This window comes from Bufo gargarizans, chromosome 1 (genome assembly GCF_014858855.1).
Source record: "Bufo gargarizans isolate SCDJY-AF-19 chromosome 1, ASM1485885v1, whole genome shotgun sequence".
NCBI classification, from domain to species: domain Eukaryota; kingdom Metazoa; phylum Chordata; class Amphibia; order Anura; family Bufonidae; genus Bufo; species Bufo gargarizans.
In genome coordinates this window covers 699,867,765-699,888,193 of record NC_058080.1, presented here as the reverse complement: position 1 = coordinate 699,888,193, position 20,429 = coordinate 699,867,765, and the positions used below count along the sequence as shown (strand labels likewise).

Below are 20,429 nucleotides of genomic sequence, written 5' to 3'. Positions count from 1 at the left end.
TAATCTATTGTTATTATCCATATTGCTTCCTGGATTCATTTTTTCATCACATTATGTCTCCATGGTTACGACCACCCTGCAATATAGCAATGATGGTCATGCTTGCACACTATAGGAAAAAGCACTAGCCTATAGGCGCTCCCACTGTCCTGGTCACCAGAGAGGACGACACTTTTTACTATAGTGTGCAAGCACGACCACCGCTAATGGATTACAGGGCGGTCGTAACCATGGAAACAAGCAGTGTATAATGTGATGGAAAAATACATTCAGCCAGCAAAGGAGGCAATATGGATAATAACAATACATTAGTAAGGGGCTTGATAAATGCCATTTACTGAGGTGAGACAACCCCTTTAAGCTTTAATTAGTAGGAGCTCATCTATTGCGGAAGGATGCAGACAGAGATTCCATAACATCTGTTCCTTCCTCCTCATAGTTGCTGCTCAGAACTATGGACTCCTCATAAATCACAAGCTAAGTAGTATTCTCTATTACTTGAGATTTATTGTATCTGTTTGTATTACTGCCTCATTAAATCAATTGCTTTAACCTATTTTAATCAACTTGACTCATAAAAGTACCCTTGTAAAACACACCTAACCTAATACTATTATAATTAGTTAACAATAAGATCCATTACACAGTTACCATATTTAATCTTAACATTTGCTGGAATACCCTTTTAAGAGCTATTCCCTCAAAGGGTATGTAGACATTTGCAACCAGTTTTGTATTCCTCCAGTGTATCTGAAATAAACAGTGAAGCAACTATGCTAATGGTCTTTATTAAAAATCCCCCGGTGTTCTGTGTGTACAGTTCCTATAAGAGTGTGCAAGCTTCGGATCCTAGATCCGAAGTCGCTTCGCTCTACACTTCGGATTAATGCTGTACGGAGATCGGTCTCCGTACAGCATTAAAATGTATGGTCTGCGATGAGGCGAAGTCCGTGAATAGCTTTGGTATTTGATTTTTAAACTGGAAAGCCACTTTAAAACTTGGATCTGAAATCTGCTTCGATTCCAAATGGTACCTCGGATCCAAATCAAATACCAAAGTTATTCACCAAGTCTTGAGAGAATTTGGGAATAACTGACTTCGCCTCATCGGAGGCCATACATATTGATGCTGTGCGGAGACAGATCTCTGTATGCATTAATCCGAAGTTTTGAGCGAAGCAACTTCAGATCTAGGATCCAAAGCTCGCTTCGCTCGTCATTGCAGATCTGCTTGTCTCCATAGCTGCAGAGTACCAAACCTGCGTGTAGTCTGATCCTGCAGTCATGCGTTATTTCTCTCTGTTCTTGTAGTAGTAGAGGGGGCAGATGACAATGACATGACTGCAGAATTAAGTACAGGGCAGATTTACTTATAAACTGTAACCATAAAGACATAGGTCTGCATAGCAGCTTTCTACCTTTGCATTGGTTGCAAAAGTACAGACACATCCTCAGCATAGGTCATCAGTATCAGATCAGCAGTGGTTGGACACCCGGGGCCCCTACCAATCAGCTGTTTGAGAAAGCTGCGGCACTTAGTGGAGCGCTACGGTCTCCTTGCAGCTTACCGAGCACAGCGTTGTTCTTTAATAGCGGCTGTGCTTGGTATTGAAGCTCAGTCAAAATCACTTGAATGAGACTGAGCTGCACCTAGGCCGTGCGATCGATGAACGTGAAGACCCTGACCTACGAAGAGGCTGTGGCATTCATTGAAGCACGCACTTCAAGCAGCTAATCACTGGGGTTGCCAGAAGTTGGACCCCCGGCAATCTGATACTAATCATCTATCCTGAAGATAGGTCATTAATATCAAAATCTTGACAGCCCCTATACAATGCATTTGTATGTGAAGCACAATAGTCTAGTAGCATTGTGGTCCTGGGAAGTCTGACGAGGGTCAACATCTACAATCCACTTCAGCACTTCATCAGGATGTCCATCAGCACAGGGGTATAATGTGAACACTGAAATGATGCATGTTGCCCCCAGATATGATCCTTACTTGGAACTTCGAGAAAGAAGCCCAACCAAGAAGGCCAGCACTCACCTTGGTTTGCATTCTGTCTTTGCCGGTGATGAACTCAAATGTTCCACTACCTGCTCGGGCCATACCTTTGATGAGGGATGTGGAGGCGCCCTCACCGATCCCAAATGCGAAGCATCTACACAAAAGTCAAGAATATGAAGGTCACAATGTGATATTATACATAATTAAACCATACAAAAATTGAGTACCAAGAAACTGGTATCTGGACCTTTAAAATGGTTCCTTATATTCACAACAGAAGGAACAAAGTCAGAAATGGCCCATCATGGATAAAACATTATATAACTATTGGGCCTTCATGATAAATCAACTGTCAACTAAACCTTCCCACCACAAGGTAGTGGGTTGAATATTAAGAACTATATGGTGAATACACCAGAAAATGGGTGCCAGTCATGCTGACCTCGACCCAGCAGATAAAGCATAAACAGCAGGCCCTCACAAAAGAGGTGAATATTGTTTCTGAGAATGTTTCCCAATTATGTTTCATAGAACCTTGGTGATTCATGGAACGAGGTCAGAAAGTCAATGTAAAACAGCAGCCACAAGAGATGTGACTTTTATTCTAAGGAATTTAGGATTTCTGGCTGCTCAATGATGGTATGTGTCAGGTCAGGCAAAGTATTCAACAATTAGTAAAAAAAACACTAGTCTTAATATTAATATCATAATGGTAACTGGGTACTGCTCTCCATATTAATGCAATAGAAAAAGTAGCATTGTCTTTCTTGGGGGAACAAATGATTGCATTTTTAATCATGTATATTTAATATATTATTTTTTTAAGGGAATTTTTAGGAGCTCTTTAGTTTTTTTTTTCTAAAGTATTCAACAAATCTGTTCAAGAATTGTCCATCACCTGACTAGGCGGCTTCTTTGAGGTGAGAGTAAGCCAAAGGGGTTCAATGAGTTGGGTGAAAAAAAAATCCATGCTTACTAAAATGGCACAAATATTAGGGATATGTCAGTGTATTAGGGATAGAACGGGTTGAGACTGGCGCAATAACACAGTAGGATTGTTGATATTACCTGTGATTATGAGAATTTTTCTGGACTTCATTAACCACTTCATTTGTATTCCCGACCTCTCCATCCGTGAACAGAAAAAGCTTAAAAGACCATAAATTGAAAGAGTTTAAATGCGTCACATATTCTAAATTAAACTACCCCTCAAAATAAAACATTCTACCACAGATTATGCTAACTTGGTGTCCTTAGTAATGCAAAATGAAAAGCCAGAGGGAACAAACCAGAGGAGCTCACTTTACCCCAGCCTCGTACAGAGTTGTTCACAGGTACAGCAAACGAGACTATTTGTAATGTGAACATAGACCAAGTGTAATCTTGGTGGGGAAGGGAGTTTAATAGTAACATAACAAATCTTTTAAAGACTTTAAAGGTGATGTACACCTTTGGGGCAGTTTTTTTTTAATTATTATTGCATTATACTCATTTTGAGATAAAAATAACTTTTCAATTGGTCTTTTTTAAAAATATGGTGCCTTTTTTTTGTACAGAGCCGACATGCTCTAGTAGCACCCTTTGGATTTTGTGTCTTTTCCATCATACCAGGAGCAGACACACTCCTTATCTCAGCTCTCTTACATTAAAAACACTCATTAAAGCTCAATCCTTATCTTACTGATAAGAATGAGGCTTAAATAGGTGTTTATGACCTCTCAGTAGTTTAGAGATAAGGTTTATTAGATGACCAGCACAAAGTGAAAGTACCAGTCACACGGCTAGAAAAACACCCTTTGTGACAGAACAGCTCAATATTTTGAATAAAGGCCAATTGAAAAAAAGATTTTTAGCCAAAAATGAGTAACATGCAATCATAAAAAAAAATTGCCTCCGAACATGTACATAGCCTTTAACCCCTTAAGGACCGAGGACGTACCGGTACGCCCTATTTCCCGAGTCCTTAAGGACCGAGGACGTACCGGTACGTCCTGACTTAAAATCTGCATTCCGGCGCCGCGGGGGTTCATCGGAACGGGACGCCGGCTGAAATCATTCAGCCGGCATCCCGTAACAATGCAGGGGGGGGTCATTTGACCCCCCCCCGTGTCGGCGATCGCAGCAAACCGCAGGTCAATTCAGACCTGCGGTTCGCTGCGCTTTTTGCAGTTTCTGATCCCCGCGGTCCCTGACCGCGGGGATCAGAAACTTCAGAGTGCCTAAAATCAATATTGCGCACCCCCCCCTGCACCCCTGCATGATTTGATGGCGGCGGGTGGTGCAGGGGGGGTGTCGCAGGCAGTGGGGGCGTTGCGGGAGGCGGGCGGTGCGGCAGGCGGGATCGCGATCCCCCGCCCGCCTCCCATTGCATAATCGTTGGCGTCTAGTGGGTTATACCAGGGTGCCAGCACATTGCTGGCACCCTGGTATAAACGGCTGACATCGGTGATGCGATGTCAGCCGTTTAACCCTTTCCATGCAGCGGTCCGTACGGACCGCTGTATGGAAAAGGTTAACAGCGCAAGGAGCTCCCTCCCTCTCCGATCGGGGGGCTGCTGTGCCTTTGCAGCCCCCCGATGGGAGAGGGAGAGAGCCCCCAGAGAGCCCCCCGAAGCCCCGTCCTCACCCTTCCCCGTCTGCGAAGTTGTGACAGACGGGGAAGGTTCCCATGGCAACAGGACGCCTGCTCAGGCGTCCTGCTGTCCATGGTGCTGAACAGATCTGTGCTGAAAGCATAGATCTGTTCAGTGTAAGTAAAATACAGTGCAGAAACCTATATAGTTTCTGTACTGTATTTTACAGACATCAGACCCACTGGATCTTCAAGAACCAAGTGGGTCTGGGTCCAATTTTTTTTAAAAAAAGTGAAAAAAGTTAAGATAAAAAAACATTTATCACTGAATAAAAATAAAAATAAAAAAATACACTACACATATTAGGTATCGCCGCGTCCGTAACGACCTGATCTATAAAACGGTCATGTTACTTTCCCCGCACGGTGAACGCCATAAAAATAAAAAAATAAAAACTATGAGAAAATTGAAATTTTGCCCACCTTACTTCCCAAAAAAGGTAATAAAAGTGATCAAAAAAGTCGCATGTACGCCAAAATAGTACCAATAAAACCGTCATCTCATCCCGCAAAAAATGAGACCCTACTCAAGATAATCGCCCAAAAACTGAAAAAACTATGGCTCTTAGACTATGGAAACACTAAAACATGATTTTTTTTGTTTCAAAAATAAAATAATTGTGTAAAACTTTTATAAATAAAAATAAAGTATACATATTAGGTATCGCCGCGTCCGTATCGACCGGCTCTATAAAATTATCACATGACCTAACCCCTCAGGTGAGCACCGTAAAAAAAAAAGAAAAAAAAAGTGTAAAAAAAGCAATTTTTTGCCATCTTACGTCACAAAAAGTGTAATAGCAAGCGATCAAAAAGTCATATGCACCCCAAAATAGTGCCAATCAAACCGTCATCTCATCCCGCAAAAAATTAGACCCTACTCAAGATAATCGCCCAAAAACTGTAAAAACTATGGCTCTTAGACTATGGAGACACTAAACAATTTTTTGGTTTTAAAAATGAAGTTATTGTATAAAACTTACATAAATAAAAAAATTGTATACATATTAGGTATCGCCGCGTCCGTGACAACCTGCTCTATAAAATTACCACATGATCTAACCTGTCAGATGAATGTTGTAAATAACAAAAAAAAAAACGTGCCAAAAAAGCTATTTCTTGTTACCTTGCCGCACAAAAAGTGTAATATAGAGCAACCAAAAATCATATGTACCCTAAACTAGTACCAACAATACTGCCACCCTATTCCGTACTTTCTAAAATGGGGTCACTTTTTTGGAGTTTCTACTCTAGGGGTGCATCAGGGGGGCTTCAAATGGGACATGGTGTCAAAAAAACTGTCCAGCAAAATCTGCCTTCCAAAAACCGTATGGCATTCCTTTCCTTCTGTGCCCTGCCGTGTGCCCGTACAGCAGTTTACGACCACATATGGGGTGTTTCTGTAAACTACAGAATCAGGGCCATAAATAATGAGTTTTGTTTGGCTGTTAACCCTTGCTTTGTAACTAGAAAAAAAATATTAAAATGGAAAACCTGCCAAAAAAGTGAAATTTTGAAATTGTATCTCTATTTTCCATTAAATCTTGTGCAACACCTAAAGGGTTGACAAAGTTTGTAAAATCAGTTTTGAATACCTTGAGGGGTGTAGTTTCTTAGATGGGGTCACTTTTTTGGAGTTTCTACTCTAGGGGTGCATCAGGGGGGCTTCAAATGGGACATGGTGTCAAAAAAACTGTCCAGCAAAATCTGCCTTCCAAAAACCGTATGGCATTCCTTTCCTTCTGCGCCCTACTGTGTGCCCGTACAGCAATTTACGACCACATATGGGGTGTTTCTGTAAACTACAGAATCAGGGCCATAAATAATGAGTTTTGTTTGGCTGTTAACCCTTGCTTTGTAACTGGAAAAAAAATATTAAAATGGAAAATCTGCCAAAAAAGTGAAATTTTGAAATTGTATCTCTATTTTCCATTAAATCTTGTGCAACACCTAAAGGGTTGACAAAGTTTGTAAAATCAGTTTTGAATACCTTGAGGGGTGTAGTTTCTTAGATGGGGTCACTTTTTTGGAGTTTCTACTCTAGGGGTGCATCAGGGGGGCTTCAAATGGGACATGGTGTCAAAAAAACTGTCCAGCAAAATCTGCCTTCCAAAAACCGTATGGCATTCCTTTCCTTCTGTGCCCTGCCGTGTGCCCGTACAGCAGTTTATGACCACATATGGGGTGTTTCTGTAAACTACAGAATCAGGGCCATAAATAATGAGTTTTGTTTGGCTGTTAACCCTTGCTTTGTAACTAGAAAAAAAATATTAAAATGGAAAATCTGCCAAAAAAGTGAAATTTTGAAATTGTATCTCTATTTTCCATTAAATCTTGTGCAACACCTAAAGGGTTGACAAAGTTTGTAAAATCAGTTTTGAATACCTTGAGGGGTGTAGTTTCTTAGATGGGGTCACTTTTTTGGAGTTTCTACTCTAGGGGTGCATCAGGGGGGCTTCAAATGGGACATGGTGTCAAAAAAACTGTCCAGCAAAATCTGCCTTCCAAAAACCGTATGGCATTCCTTTCCTTCTGCGCCCTACTGTGTGCCCGTACAGCAATTTACGACCACATATAGGGTGTTTCTGTAAACTACAGAATCAGGGCCATAAATAATGAGTTTTGTTTGGCTGTTAACCCTTGCTTTGTAACTGGAAAAAAAATATTAAAATGGAAAATCTGCCAAAAAAGTGAAATTTTGAAATTGTATCTCTATTTTCCATTAAATCTTGTGCAACACCTAAAGGGTTGACAAAGTTTGTAAAATCTGTTTTGAATACCTTGAGGGGTGTAGTTTCTTAGATGGGGTCACTTTTTTGGAGTTTCTACTCTAGGGGTGCATCAGGGGGGCTTCAAATGGGACATGGTGTCAAAAAAACTGTCCAGCAAAATCTGGCTTCCAAAAACCATACGGCGCACCTTTCACTCTACGCCCCGCTGTGTGGCCGTACAGTAGTTTACGGCCACATTTGGGGTGTTTCTGTAAACAGCAGAGTCAGGGCAATAAAGATACAGTCTTGTTTGGCTGTTAACCCTTGCTTTGTTAGTGGGAAAAATGGGTTAAAATGGAAAATTAGGCAAAAAAATGAAATTCTCAAATTTCATCCCAATTTGCCAATAACTCTTGTGCAACACCTAAAGGGTTAACGAAGTTTGTAAAATCAGTTTTGAATACCTTGAGGGGTATAGTTTCTTAGATGGGGTCACTTTATGGAGTTTCTACTCTAGGGGTGCATCAGGGGGCTTCAAATGGGACATGGTGTCAAAAAAACTGTCCAGCAAAATCTGGCTTCCAAAAACCATACGGCGCACCTTTCACTCTACGCCCCGCTGTGTGGCCGTACAGTAGTTTACGGACACATATTGGGTGTTTCTGTAAACAGCAGAGTCAGGGCAATAAAGATACAGTCTTGTTTGGCTGTTAACCCTTGCTTTGTTAGTGGAAAAAATAGGTTAAAATGGAAAATTAGGCAAAAAAATGAAATTCTCAAATTTCATCCCAATTTGCCAATAACTCTTGTGCAACACCTAAAGGGTTAACGGAGTTTGTAAAATCAGTTTTGAATACCTTGAGGGGTGTAGTTTATAGAATGGGGTAATTTTTGGGCGGTTTCTATTATGTAAGCCTCGCAAAGTGACTTCAGAGCTGTAGTGGTCCCTAAAAATTGGGTTTTTGTAAATTTCTGAAAAATTTCAAGATTTGCTTCTAAACTTCTAAGCCTTGTAACATCCCCAAAAAATAAAATATCATTCCCAAAATAATTCAAACATGAAGTAGACATATGGGGAATGTTAAGTCATCACAATTTTTGGGGGTATTACTATGTATTACAGAAGTAGAGAAACTGAAACTTTGAAATTTGCTAATTTTTCAAAATTTTTGGTAAATTAGGTATTTTATTATGCAAAAAAATTAATTTTTTTGACTTTATTTTACCAGTGTCATGAAGTACAATATGTGACGAAAAAACAATCTCAGAATGGCCTGGATAAGTCAAAGCGTTTTAAAGTTATCAGCACTTAAAGTGACACTGGTCAGATTTGCAAAAAATGGCCTGGTCCTTAAGGTGAAAATGAGCCCGGTCCTTAAGGGGTTAAGGGCTTATGCACAAAGGTGTATTATGACTCTGTCTGGTATGAAGCCAAAACGGGGCTCTCATGAAGTCACTATTCTACCACCATATGCCTTTGATTCCACACAAAGGTTTTTATTCTGTTAGACTCCATGTGAATTCAACATAAATAAATAAATGGCATGCTCCACTGGATGCCGTATGCATGGACATATTCTAGCATTGCTTTTAGTGGAGGATAGCTCTGTACTCAGAGTAGGCCAGAGCAGCTTGGCATTGCACTGAGGGTGTAGAGCTGTGTACTGAAGTTGGTCGTACACCTTTAATAGCTGAATGCTCATTTAGCCGACATGTATTCCTACCTACTCCTCATACATATGGATGCTTAGCTCAACTAAGTGTTCAAGAGGTATACTAGTTTCAAGATACTAGAGGCCTCATTGTCTGCTATTCCCCATGTGCATCTATACAATTTGAACCTATTAAATGCCCACTGCTAGGGGACAATCTCGTAATAAACGTAATGTGGTGGACAGGTACCTGATTATCAGTTAGACAGTAAGTAATACAAAAGGTTTACAGATTTTTTTTGTGACTTACCTGTCTTGGGTGGTCTGGCCTACCAGCGGTATCATAGATTTTCTTCAAAGGGCTCAAGATTTCTGTTCCTCCAAAGTTGGCTTTCATCTCATTGACCTTCTTAACAGCTTCTTCCATGGATTGTTGTGTATACTCCTTACTCTCCCTGAAGAATACAAATAAATGAACGAAGAGAAAGGGTAAGAGATGCCATATTGTCTTATGTCTCAAGAACTCATAGATATGCCGTGTCCCACTATGTGCTACATGTGGGCACTTTAAACTTTTGCTAAATGTCATATTAATGTATTGTGATATCAAGCTGTAATTCCTATTATCAGGCTGTTTAGTTGTAATTACATCTATTTGCCCCTAAGTGGTGCTGGCATCACTTATATAAATAGTGGGGGTTTGTTACATGGGAGAGTAGAAGGAGATTAGATTTGGAGAGTATAAGATAAGGAAGTAAGTTAATAGAGGAGCAGAAAAGGCCTTGTCCACAATGTAGCTGCCATTGTATCCCCTTGGCCCGGATCAAGCTAAGGGAGCATATAGAACAGTGAGCCAGCAGCATAGCACAGACCAGTGAGTCTACGTCTAGATATAGAGAAAGTGAAGGTTGGAGCTAGTTTAGCCAATGGATTTCACAAGCAACAATGACCAGGAGGAACCTAAAAGTACTTGGACACAACCGGATGATTAGTGCGCAAAATGATCCTTTACCACGTGCCTCTATGAACATAGTGGACAGTAATTCCTTCAGTGAGCATCCTTTCCTAAGAATGGAGCAGAAGACTGATGCCTGCCATTAGGGAGTTGCCCTGTGGATTGCTACTGACCAGTAAGAGATATTATATTCAGTACCTGAGTGCTAGAGTGTGGACAAAGTATATCAAGATAAAGAGAAAGAAGGAAAACTCCTCAGATTACAATTACCAAGCATGTTATAAGGAATACAGCTGGATCCATATTTATATGATGGCTTTGCTATCTACATGAACTGTACTGACTACCTGAAGACAAGTGATCTAGTAAAAGTTCTATTGTTTATAACAATTGATTCTTCATTCTTTCTACCAACTTCATGTGCACCTAATGGTGCTGGCATCACAAACAACCGGGGTCCCAGCCTCCAAAGCACCCTAAACACCTATACCATCAAGTGCACCTCAACTACCATCTGGCTGGTGATTTCTGTACTAGAGAGTGCCCCGGAGGATTTAGTGCTGTCTTCCCCATCACTGCACGCCCGCCCAGGGAGGCTCTGCTAACCATGAGTACAAACAATTACTACCCCAATCGTCCCACTGTGCCTCACGTGTTGCCCCTGCGGTCCGGTTCGCTGCAGAAACACGATTGATTAAAGAAACAATGTGAGTGTTACTGTATAAAAGAAATAAAAAGCACAACCTAACCTTTATCGGGCCCCATAAAGTACAAAAGTATCTACATACAGTACCAAAGCAAAGCACATTAAACTCACGTGAAGAAAGACTCAAAGTGGGAACCAAATCCAAAGATATTAAAGTAACACCCAAGAGGCAAACTCTTCAATAGAAGGACGAGGGTCTCCTGCATAAGAGAGAAAAAAAAGCAATAGATTATAGCCACGTCCTCACTCACACAATTTAGGCATATGGACTATTCCTCAATTCACTACAAATGGCTGCTATATAGATGGTCATTTTTATTGGTGGACTGGAATGATTTCACGGACCTTCGCGCTGTCAATACGTTGTAGAGCATTTGGCTCTGAATTCATTGCACACTCCATACTCCCGGACCGGTCCACCACAAATAGAAATTCTCCACAGTTTGTCTGTTCCTGCACGGCTGGGAAATTGGGATAGAAGTTCAACATGGCGACAGACTCGGTCATCAAAGATCCTAAAAAATAAGAAAATAAATCAGTTAGAAATCATAAAAGATGGCAAAGTAAGGAGAATTTCATGTATCAGGCATCTCCTGCCAATAGAACTATGGATGTTTTACGGGGGTTTTCCACTTTATATTATCCTTACCTATTATCCTCAAATACACAATGTGTCACCCTGTTGGAACCCCCATCGATCAGCTGTAATTTATATGGAAACCAGGCAGTGTTCAATTTACCTACAGAAACCCTACAGGGGAAACTAAGGATTACATAGTGTCCATTCAAATCAATGCTCTGTTTGCAGGACAGGACCAGTCTTCCTTAGGGATACCCCATGTAACAGTTCAGGATGAGTATACTTGGACAACAAAGCCAAGAAGAGTGGAGAGGCTCTGACAGGCCAATGGTCACAATAGTCTGGAGAGAAGTCAGGGATGGAGCCAAAGATTGGATCAATGAGGAAAAAACTGAAGAGTAGTTAGATGGAGCCAAAGTTAGATCGGACGAATCCAAAAAGGAATGGACCATGGTTGGCCGGAGGTGTGAGTCAGAGCAAGGAGGACCAGAATCAGGATAATTGTACGAGAAGTAGCATGTGAAGGCAGTTTAGGTCAAGGCCAGGAACCAGATCCCAGGAACAAGGATATATGGGCCAGTAGCCCATAGTCCAGGAACAGGCCAAGAGTCGAAACCAGGAACAAGGCAGCACGAGTAAGATACTGTACCACAGATACCGGAGCTGGACAGAAACGAAAAAGGGTTGAACTGAAAAAGGGTTGAACTGAGTGAGGAACCTGGCTGGGTTTACATAGCAGGTCATAATAAGATCATCAGAAACAACCCAAGAGAATGTATCAACAGAGCCCAGAACCAGGAACAATAAGTCAGAGTTCACACGTTGCAGCCATGATACAGTTGAAACCATGCAGATGTCCATGTTGGCATGATTTGGGCTGAATCATAAACAAAATGTATGTACCCAGCCAGAACCAAGAAAAAAGACTCATGCTACGACCATGAGACAAAAACTATTGGACAGAAGTTGAGTTATGGATTGATGGTGACCACGGCAAAGTTACTAGAGAGGAGCTCATCAGGGAGGGAGACAGCCTCAGCAAACATCTGGTATGCAACTCTGTCACCTCCTCGACTGGTCAACATGACCCAGTTATTATAACATATCTACCGTACCATAATCAAATCACATAAGCCTGAGTTATCCCAGAATGACTTACCAAGTCTAATATGAGGTTTTGAGCTGAATTTTTGCTGAACTAGAGTCCATAACTTGTGGGAAACTAGAAGGGAATGAAACCAGGTAGTAATTAGAAAAGAGCGAAACTTTGTCTCACTGGCATTCCGGTGAATAATGGTAAATCCATTTGCGGTAAAATATAAGATGAAAAACAAGTTTCTATCATTTCTTTTTGTGTTCTTTTGTCCTATTGGATTCTGTAGTAGAATTAGAAGTTGCAGCAACTGCACTCTTTTTGACAAGGAGGGGGTCTAAATTTCTTATTTTCTTTCTGGATGTTGGCTTTCCACAAATATGGGACTACCTGCTGAATTCCTTCCTGTCATGTAAAATGCGATCTGGAAGGACCATAATTTCACCCATATGTAACTAGCATGTCAAAAGAATCACTAAAAATGGAAAGCAAAGCAGCAGTGCATAGAATAAAGGACTAAAGTAATGAAACAAGTTAAATAAGTTGTAGAACCAGCACCACACAATGCCAACAGGCTGTGTCTGGTGTTGCAGCTCAGCTCCAATGATGTGAATAAGGCTACATTCACAAGAACGTATTTTGTTTCCGTGTCCGTTCCGTTTTTTTTTTTTTTTGCCGATAGGATGCTGACCCATTGATGCTGATCCATATGTCTGTTCCATTTTGTGCAATAATTGGATTTATGAAGTAACCACGGCACTCAATTGGATGATCTAGAGATAATTGATTTATTTAATTGTCCATCCCAAAGTGATCTTTTTAGATAATGGCCAACGTTTCGGTCCACCAGGACCTTGTTCACGGCCTAAGTATAAATACATACAGAAAATTTTAAATACAGACTTAGCCTTTGGGACAGGCAGACAATATCATATGACAAAGTATGGATGTATAAGATAAATACACAGATGTCAGAAAAAGCATAGAAAGTTGGAATTGAATATTATATATTATCATATAGACATATCCATCTGAGTAGGATGATTCCAGACATTTTTCTTCAGTCCGAGTTGAACTATTTTAGGACCTATGTAGAAGTGTAGTAATCTATGAGCGAAAAATATGTATATATAAAAAAAAAAAAATATATATATATATATATTAGCAATATGTAGAGATATACAGTACAGACCAAAAGTTTGGACACACCTTCTCATTCAAAGAGTTTTCTTTATTTCCATGACTATGAAAATTGTAGATTCACACTGAAGGCATCAAAACTATGAATTAACACATGTGGAATTATATTGTCACGGAATGTGTACAGGAAGCAAGGCAAAACAACATGCATAAAAGACTCGCTGGATCCAAAAGCTAAGGAACAAAAGGGAGACCCCTGTAGAAGACCTGGCACTTTCCCTGGCTGCTCAGCCTATGCATAGATCCGAATGGTGGAGGTATGCATATCCACGTACCTTGACTATATAACCCCTGAGCACCCTACAATAGTGAGGGGACACGACCACCGGCTCCCTACACCAGACACGGAGGGAGTCAGGGTCACCTGGGATCCAACAAACAGAAAATAACAGATAACAGTTTAACACTTAACTTTGTAGAGGAGAGGAGAACCAGATGGGCATGCACACATACTCCAGGAAGAAATATAAGCCGCCCAGAAAAGCATTCTGGGGGGGAATTTAAAGGGAAGCAATTAGTCCAACCCATGACAGCTGAGAGAGACTAACGAGATGAGTAACTGAATACCACAACAAAGAAACTCAAGGGGGAGGTTCTGAAAGGCCTCTGTCAGAGCTTCTCAGCTGTCTGGTTGTGACATATATACATAACAAAAAAAGTGTGAAACAACTGAAAATATGTCATATTCTAGGTTCTTCAAAGTAGCCACCTTTTGCTTTGATCACTGCTTTGCACACTCTTGGCATTCTCTTGATGAGCTTCAAGAGGTAGTCACCAGAAATGGTCTTCCAACAGTCTTGAAGGAGTTCCCAGAGATGCTTAGCACTTGTTGGCCCTTTTGCCTTCACTCTGCGGTCCAGCTCACCCCAAACCATCTCGATTGGGTTCAGGTCCGGTGACTGTGGAGGCCAGGTCATCTGGCGCAGCACCCCATCACTCTCCTTCATGGTCAAATAGCCCTTACACAGCCTGGAGGTGTGTTTGGGGTCATTGTCCTGTTGAAAAATAAATTATGGTCCAACTAAAAGCAAACCGGATGGAATAGCATGCTGCTGCAAGATGCTGTGGTAGCCATGCTGGTTCAGTATGCCTTCAATTTTGAATAATTCCCCAACAGAGTCACCAGCAAAGCACCCCCACACCATCACACCTCCTCCTCCATGCTTCACGTGGGAACCAGGCATGTAGAGTCCATCCGTTCACCTTTTCTGCGTCACACAAAGACACGGTGGTTGGAACCAAAGATCTCAAATTTGGACTCATCAGACCAAAGCACAGATTTCCACTGGTCTAATGTCCATTCCTTGTGTTCTTTAGCCCAAACAAGTCTCTTCTGCTTGTTGCCTGTCCTTAGCAGTGGTTTCCTAGCAGATATTCTGATTCACACAGTCTCCTCTTAACAGTTGTTCTAGAGATGTGTCTGCTGCTAGAACTCTGTGTGGCATTGACCTGGTCTCTAATTTGAGCTGCTGTTAACCTGTGATTTCTGAGGCTGGTGACTCGGATGAACTTATCCTCCGCAGCAGAAGTGACTCTTGGTCTTCCTTTCCTGGGGCGGTCCGCATGTGAGCCAGTTTCTTTGTAGCGCTTGATGGTTTTTGTGACTGCATTTGGGAACACTTTCATAGTTTTCCCAATTTTTCGGACTGACTGACCTTAGTTTCTTAAAGTAATGATGGCCACTCGTTTTTCTTTACTTAGCTGCTTTTTTCTTGACATAATACAAATTCTAACAGTCTATTCAGTAGGACTATCAGCTGTGTATCCACCTGACTTCTCCACAACGCAACTGATGGTCCCAACCCCATTTATAAGGCAAGAAATCCCACTTATTAAACCTGTGAAGTGAAAACCATTTCAGGTGACTACCTCTTGAAGCTCATCAAGAGAATGCCAAGAGTGTGTAAAGCAGTAATCAAAGCAAAAGGTGGCTACTTTGAAGAACCTAGAATATTACATATTTTCAGTTGTTTCACACTTTTTTGTTATGTATATAATTCCACATGTGTTAATTCATAGTTTTGATGCCTTCAGTGTGAATCTACAATTTTCATAGTCATGAAAATAAAGAAAACTCTTTGAATGAGAAGGTGTGTCCAAACTTTTGGTCTGTACTGTATATAAAGAAGGAATTTCCTATAGTAGTGTACATCTAGCCGTCCATTTTGTGGACGTCATCCTTTTTTTTGCAGATGCGCTGCTCCAGGGACCTGAGAAAGAAGCGACTTCTGCGGGTGAAGATCAGAAAGCCTGAAGGTATGGCCGTAGTGACAAAATAAGTTCAAGCATGGCTTTGGCTGATGCAGGTTTTGCTTTTGTACTCTTTGGAGATACTTTCTCTATGGATCCTGTGGTTGCTTCAAGAGAAGCCAACATTCCATCACTCAACAGATTTTGATATTCGCATCCTCCGTTCAGTGACTTTTTTTTGTAGAGGACCCATTGCATCTTCTGAAGAATTCTTGACTATATTTCTTGGCCTATTGACTATACTCTTCATGCAGTACCACACATGGTGCATGGCATCCTGGTTTCCTTTTGGCTTCTTTGTTTTCAGGCTTCTGTAGTATGATGTTTGTGCGTTTTCCTCTGCAACTTAAGTATCATTTGTCCGGCTGCCAATACATACTTCAACCACCAGATGTCTCACTGTCCTTGTTTATTGGTCCTATGTGGATTACGGTAGTTATTTATGATAATATGAATTTTGTCTTTGTTTTTTGTTTTTTTTCAATAGTATTTACTTAAATAAATTTTCGTTCAATTTGTTAATGTTTTGTCCAGCATAGTTTCAAGTTGGTGAATACTGTTTGTATGCACTGGGACATTTAGGGTTAATTATATTGAATTAATCCTCTGCTCATTTTAGGTAGGAGTCACGTGGGTGGTGACTGACATTATGAGCCCACATCTGTATGGAGAAGACTGTTGTTTTTGAAAAATTTTGAATTTTTTTATTTTCCAAGGTTAATATTTTTTTTTTAAGTACTTAAAATAAAAGCTATACAAGTTTGGTATTGCAGCAATCATACTGAGCCACTGAATAAGGCCGCCATGTTATTTTTAGTGCAAAGTGAACAACGCAATGTCAAAACCCCCCAAAACTTGGCAGAATTGTGTTTGTTTTTTTCAATTTTACTCCACACAGAATTTTTTTCCTGTTTTCCAATACAAGACATGGTAAATTAAATGGTGGCCTTAAAAAATGCAGCTTGTCCCGCAAGAGCCCTCAAAGCCCTCATATAGCCATTTTAAATGAAAAAAATAAAAAAGTTATTGCTATTGGACGTTGGGGAGGAAAAATAAAAATGTAAAACTGAATAGGCCCGGTCTTTAAGGAGTTAAATTACAAGAGTTGCTGAATCTTTTCCCAAAAACTATACATCAATCTCCTCTGCTCTATAACATGCTGACTGTACATAATTTTTTTTCATAATGACAGGTTCTCTTTAAACCACTTTTCACATGAAAATATTAATTCCGATCTTAGACGACTATATATTCCCAAGCTCAGTTTATACATATCTATATTATGCTGTTCTCTGATACAGGATCTGTTGGACCCACTTTAAAGAGGACCTTTCACCGCTCCTGACATGCCCGTTTTAATAGTCACATGTATTCCCCATGTAATAACAATTCTGGAGCATCTATTCTTATGGCTGTATGTTGTGCCATTACAGTATTTTCCGCCCTATAAGACGCATTGGCCCATAAGACGCACCTAGGTTTTTGGGGAGGAAAATAAAAAAAAAAAATTTTTTAACCAAAAGGTGTGCTGTGTGTTTGGTGGGTTTGGAACTAATGGTGGTCTGTGGATGGCACTATTACTGGGGATCTGTGAAGGACACTGTTATGGGGGGATCTGTGGATGACTGACAGTGTTATGGGGGGATCTGTGGATGACGGACACTGTTATGGGGGATCTGTGGATGACGGACACTGTTATGGAGGGATCTGTGGATGACTGACACTGTTATGGAGGGATCTGTGGATGACGTACACTGTTATGGAGGGATCTGTGGATGACGGACACTGTTATGGGAGGGTTCTGTGGATGACGGACACTGTTATGGGGGATCTGTGGATGACGGACACTGTTATGGGGGGGATCTGTGGCTTGCACTGTTACAGGGGGATCTGTGGCTGGCACTGTTACAGGGGGGATCTGTGGCTGGCACTGTTACAGGGGGGATCTGTGGATGGCACTGTTAGAGGGGGGGATCTGTGGGTGGCACTGTTATATATGTGCCATCCACAGACCCCTCCACCCCATAACAGTGCCATCCACAGACCCCCCCAGGCCATAACAGTGCCATCCTAACCGCTTCAGTACAATGGAGGCAGGCAGGCCGGGCGGCCGGCGCGTCACTCACTGACGTCACTTGCCTGCGCCGCCTGCTTCATTCATAAAGTAGGCGGCGCAGGCACGTGACATCAGGGAGTTACGCTGCCGCCCGCCCGGCCTGCCTGCATTCTACTGAAGCAGTTAGGATGTAAGGTAATAATAGGAGTGAGGGGGCATGTTTAATAACTATTAATTGATTAAGACATTTTATATTAGGATACCGGAGGGGCTCCTCATCGCAGCTTGCGATGTCAAACTGGCAGCATTCGCCCCATAAGACGCAGGGGCATTTTCCCCCCATTTTGGGGGGAGAAAAAGTGCGTCTTATGGGGCGAAAAAATACGGTACCTTATTATTTCTACTAGAAGTTATGAATGAATGGCTAGCAGTCTGCAGTAAGGGTACAGAAGGGTGGTAACCAGTTGGGGGGGGGGGGTAGGGTGTCCCTGCACAGTATCACTCTATCCAGTCAGTGCTGCCATTGTGAGACAGTGCAGGTACACCCCCCCCCCCCCCCCCCAACTGGTTACCACCCCTCTATACCTTACTGCAGACTGCTAGCAAATCATTCATAACTTCAAATAGAAATAATAAAGGAATGGCACAACATAGAGCCATAAGAATAGATGCTCCAGAATTGTGATTACATGGGGAATGCAGGTAGTTAGTAAAACAGGCATGTCAGGAGCGGTGACAGGTCCTCTTTAACCTCTTAAGGACACAGGGCATAACTGTACGCCCTGTGTATTTCCGATCACCGCCACGCGGCAGGCGGTGATCAGAACAAGGTACCTGCTCAAATCATTGAGCAGGCACCTTGGTACAATGCCCAGGGGGGTCCTGTGACCCCCATGTCAGCTATCGCAGCAAACCGCAGGTCAATTCAGATCTGCGGTTTGCTGTGTTTCCGGGTTATTCGGGTCTCTGGTGACCCGATAACCCGGAATCGGACGGTGATCGGTGGTGCGATAATACACCACCAATCACTGTCCTGCGATCCTGAGAGGTGGCGGTCACTCCACCTTTCAGGATCGATGGACGGCTGGGCAGGTGGGCGGACGGAGCGGCAGTTTTGAATTGCCGGAGCTCCTCTCCCCGCTCATACAGGTCCGTGGAGCAGGAGAGAGAGAAGCCTCCGACTGTACTGTGAGTTTTTTTTGTGCCATTAGGCAGGGATAGTGAGGGAGAGTTAGGGGGGAAAAAAAAAGTTTTTTTTATTGCGGTATAGCACCTGGATCGGGTGTCTGGGGTCCACAGCACTCAGCTGTGTGACCCAAGACCCCCCAGGGGTGCTGCAGCTAGAGCTCCCCCCCCACCCACAAGATTTTTTTGGGCGCAAGTGTTTTTTTTGTTGTTTTTTTTTTGCATGCGCTGACTGTGCCCGGCACTCTTAGCGTCCGGCCACTGCTAGCGCAATGCCCACCCCACCGCTGATCAACTTCGTACCACTGATCAGCGTGTTTGAATATTTTGTATTTATTTATTTTTGTACACTTTTGGGGATTTTACACACACACACACACACACACACACACTTCCCTATGGCCCACTGGACGTTCTCGGCCGAGGAGGCATACGCCCTGCTTGCCTCCGAATCAGAAAGTCCCAGTGAGGACGAAGATGACCCCACTTTCCTCTTGTCATCCGCAGAGACGCCGCCAGGCGGAGCAAGGGGACCGCCATGCCAGGGACCCTGTGGCCCACACTAGTACGAGCAGCTCTGGGGATCGTACTAGTTTTCCGGCCCACCATATAGGGGGCTCAGGTGGACTTAACGGTGAACTTGTCTGGTGTACCCCAGAGCATTTTGAGCCTGTCATTCCTGATTTTGTTAGCCAAGAAGGAATCCATGACTATTTTAGTCTTTTTTTCAGTGACCACTTTGTGAATCTGATGGTGGAGCAAACGAACCTGTACGCCCAACAGTTCATTGCTCAACACCCGGGCTCCTTTTTGGCTAGGGCCGGTGGCTGGACTCCGGTCAGTGCAGCTGAGATGAGGACGTTTTGGGGCCACGTGCTGCACATGGGCCTAGCCAAAAAACACAGTGTCAGGCATTACTGGAGTGGGGACGTCCTCTACAGACCCCACTTTACAGTACGGCCATGACATATACCCGGTTTGAGGCCATCCGGAAATGCCTGCATTATGCAGATAATGCAGAATGCCCCCCCCCCTCCCGAGGTGATCCTGCCTATGACCGCCTGTACAAAATGAGGCCGGTCATCGATCACTCCGGGGCCAAATTTTTGGAGGCCTGTGTACCTGGAAGGGAGGTCGCGGTTGATGAGTCTCTCGTTGCTTTCAAGGGGAGACACATTTTTCACCAGTATGTTCCCTCTAAGCGGGCGAGGTATGGCGTGAAGCTGTACAAACTTTGTGAGAGTACCTCAGGGTACACTTACAAGTTTCGTGTGTACAAGGGGCAAGATTCCCGTATTGAACCCCCAGAATGTCCCCCCACTCTGGGTGTTAGCGGCAAAGTTGTGTGGGACCTTATGCACCCACTGCTGGATAACGGTTACCACTTGTACGTGGATAACT

General features: G+C 42.5%; 1 protein-coding gene across 7 annotated transcripts in view; it reads right to left on the bottom strand.

Annotated features, from left to right (window-relative positions):
* Nucleotides 1-20,429, bottom strand: part of LOC122924803 (von Willebrand factor A domain-containing protein 5A-like) — a 131,068-nt gene that overhangs the window by 70,933 nt on the left and 39,706 nt on the right. For 6 of the 7 annotated variants that reach the window (XM_044276238.1, XM_044276239.1, XM_044276242.1 and 3 more), the window contains exons 7-12: nucleotides 12,404-12,466; nucleotides 11,010-11,179; nucleotides 10,776-10,864; nucleotides 9,314-9,458; nucleotides 3,077-3,156; nucleotides 2,048-2,162 (exon numbers count right to left, since the gene is read on the bottom strand). In XM_044276238.1, the coding sequence (XP_044132173.1) occupies nucleotides 2,048-2,162; nucleotides 3,077-3,156; nucleotides 9,314-9,458; nucleotides 10,776-10,864; nucleotides 11,010-11,179; nucleotides 12,404-12,466 (662 nt within the window). The remainder of the gene's footprint in view (nucleotides 1-2,047; nucleotides 2,163-3,076; nucleotides 3,157-9,313; nucleotides 9,459-10,775; nucleotides 10,865-11,009; nucleotides 11,180-12,403; nucleotides 12,467-20,429) is intronic. The other variant, XM_044276243.1, reaches the window with a different exon arrangement.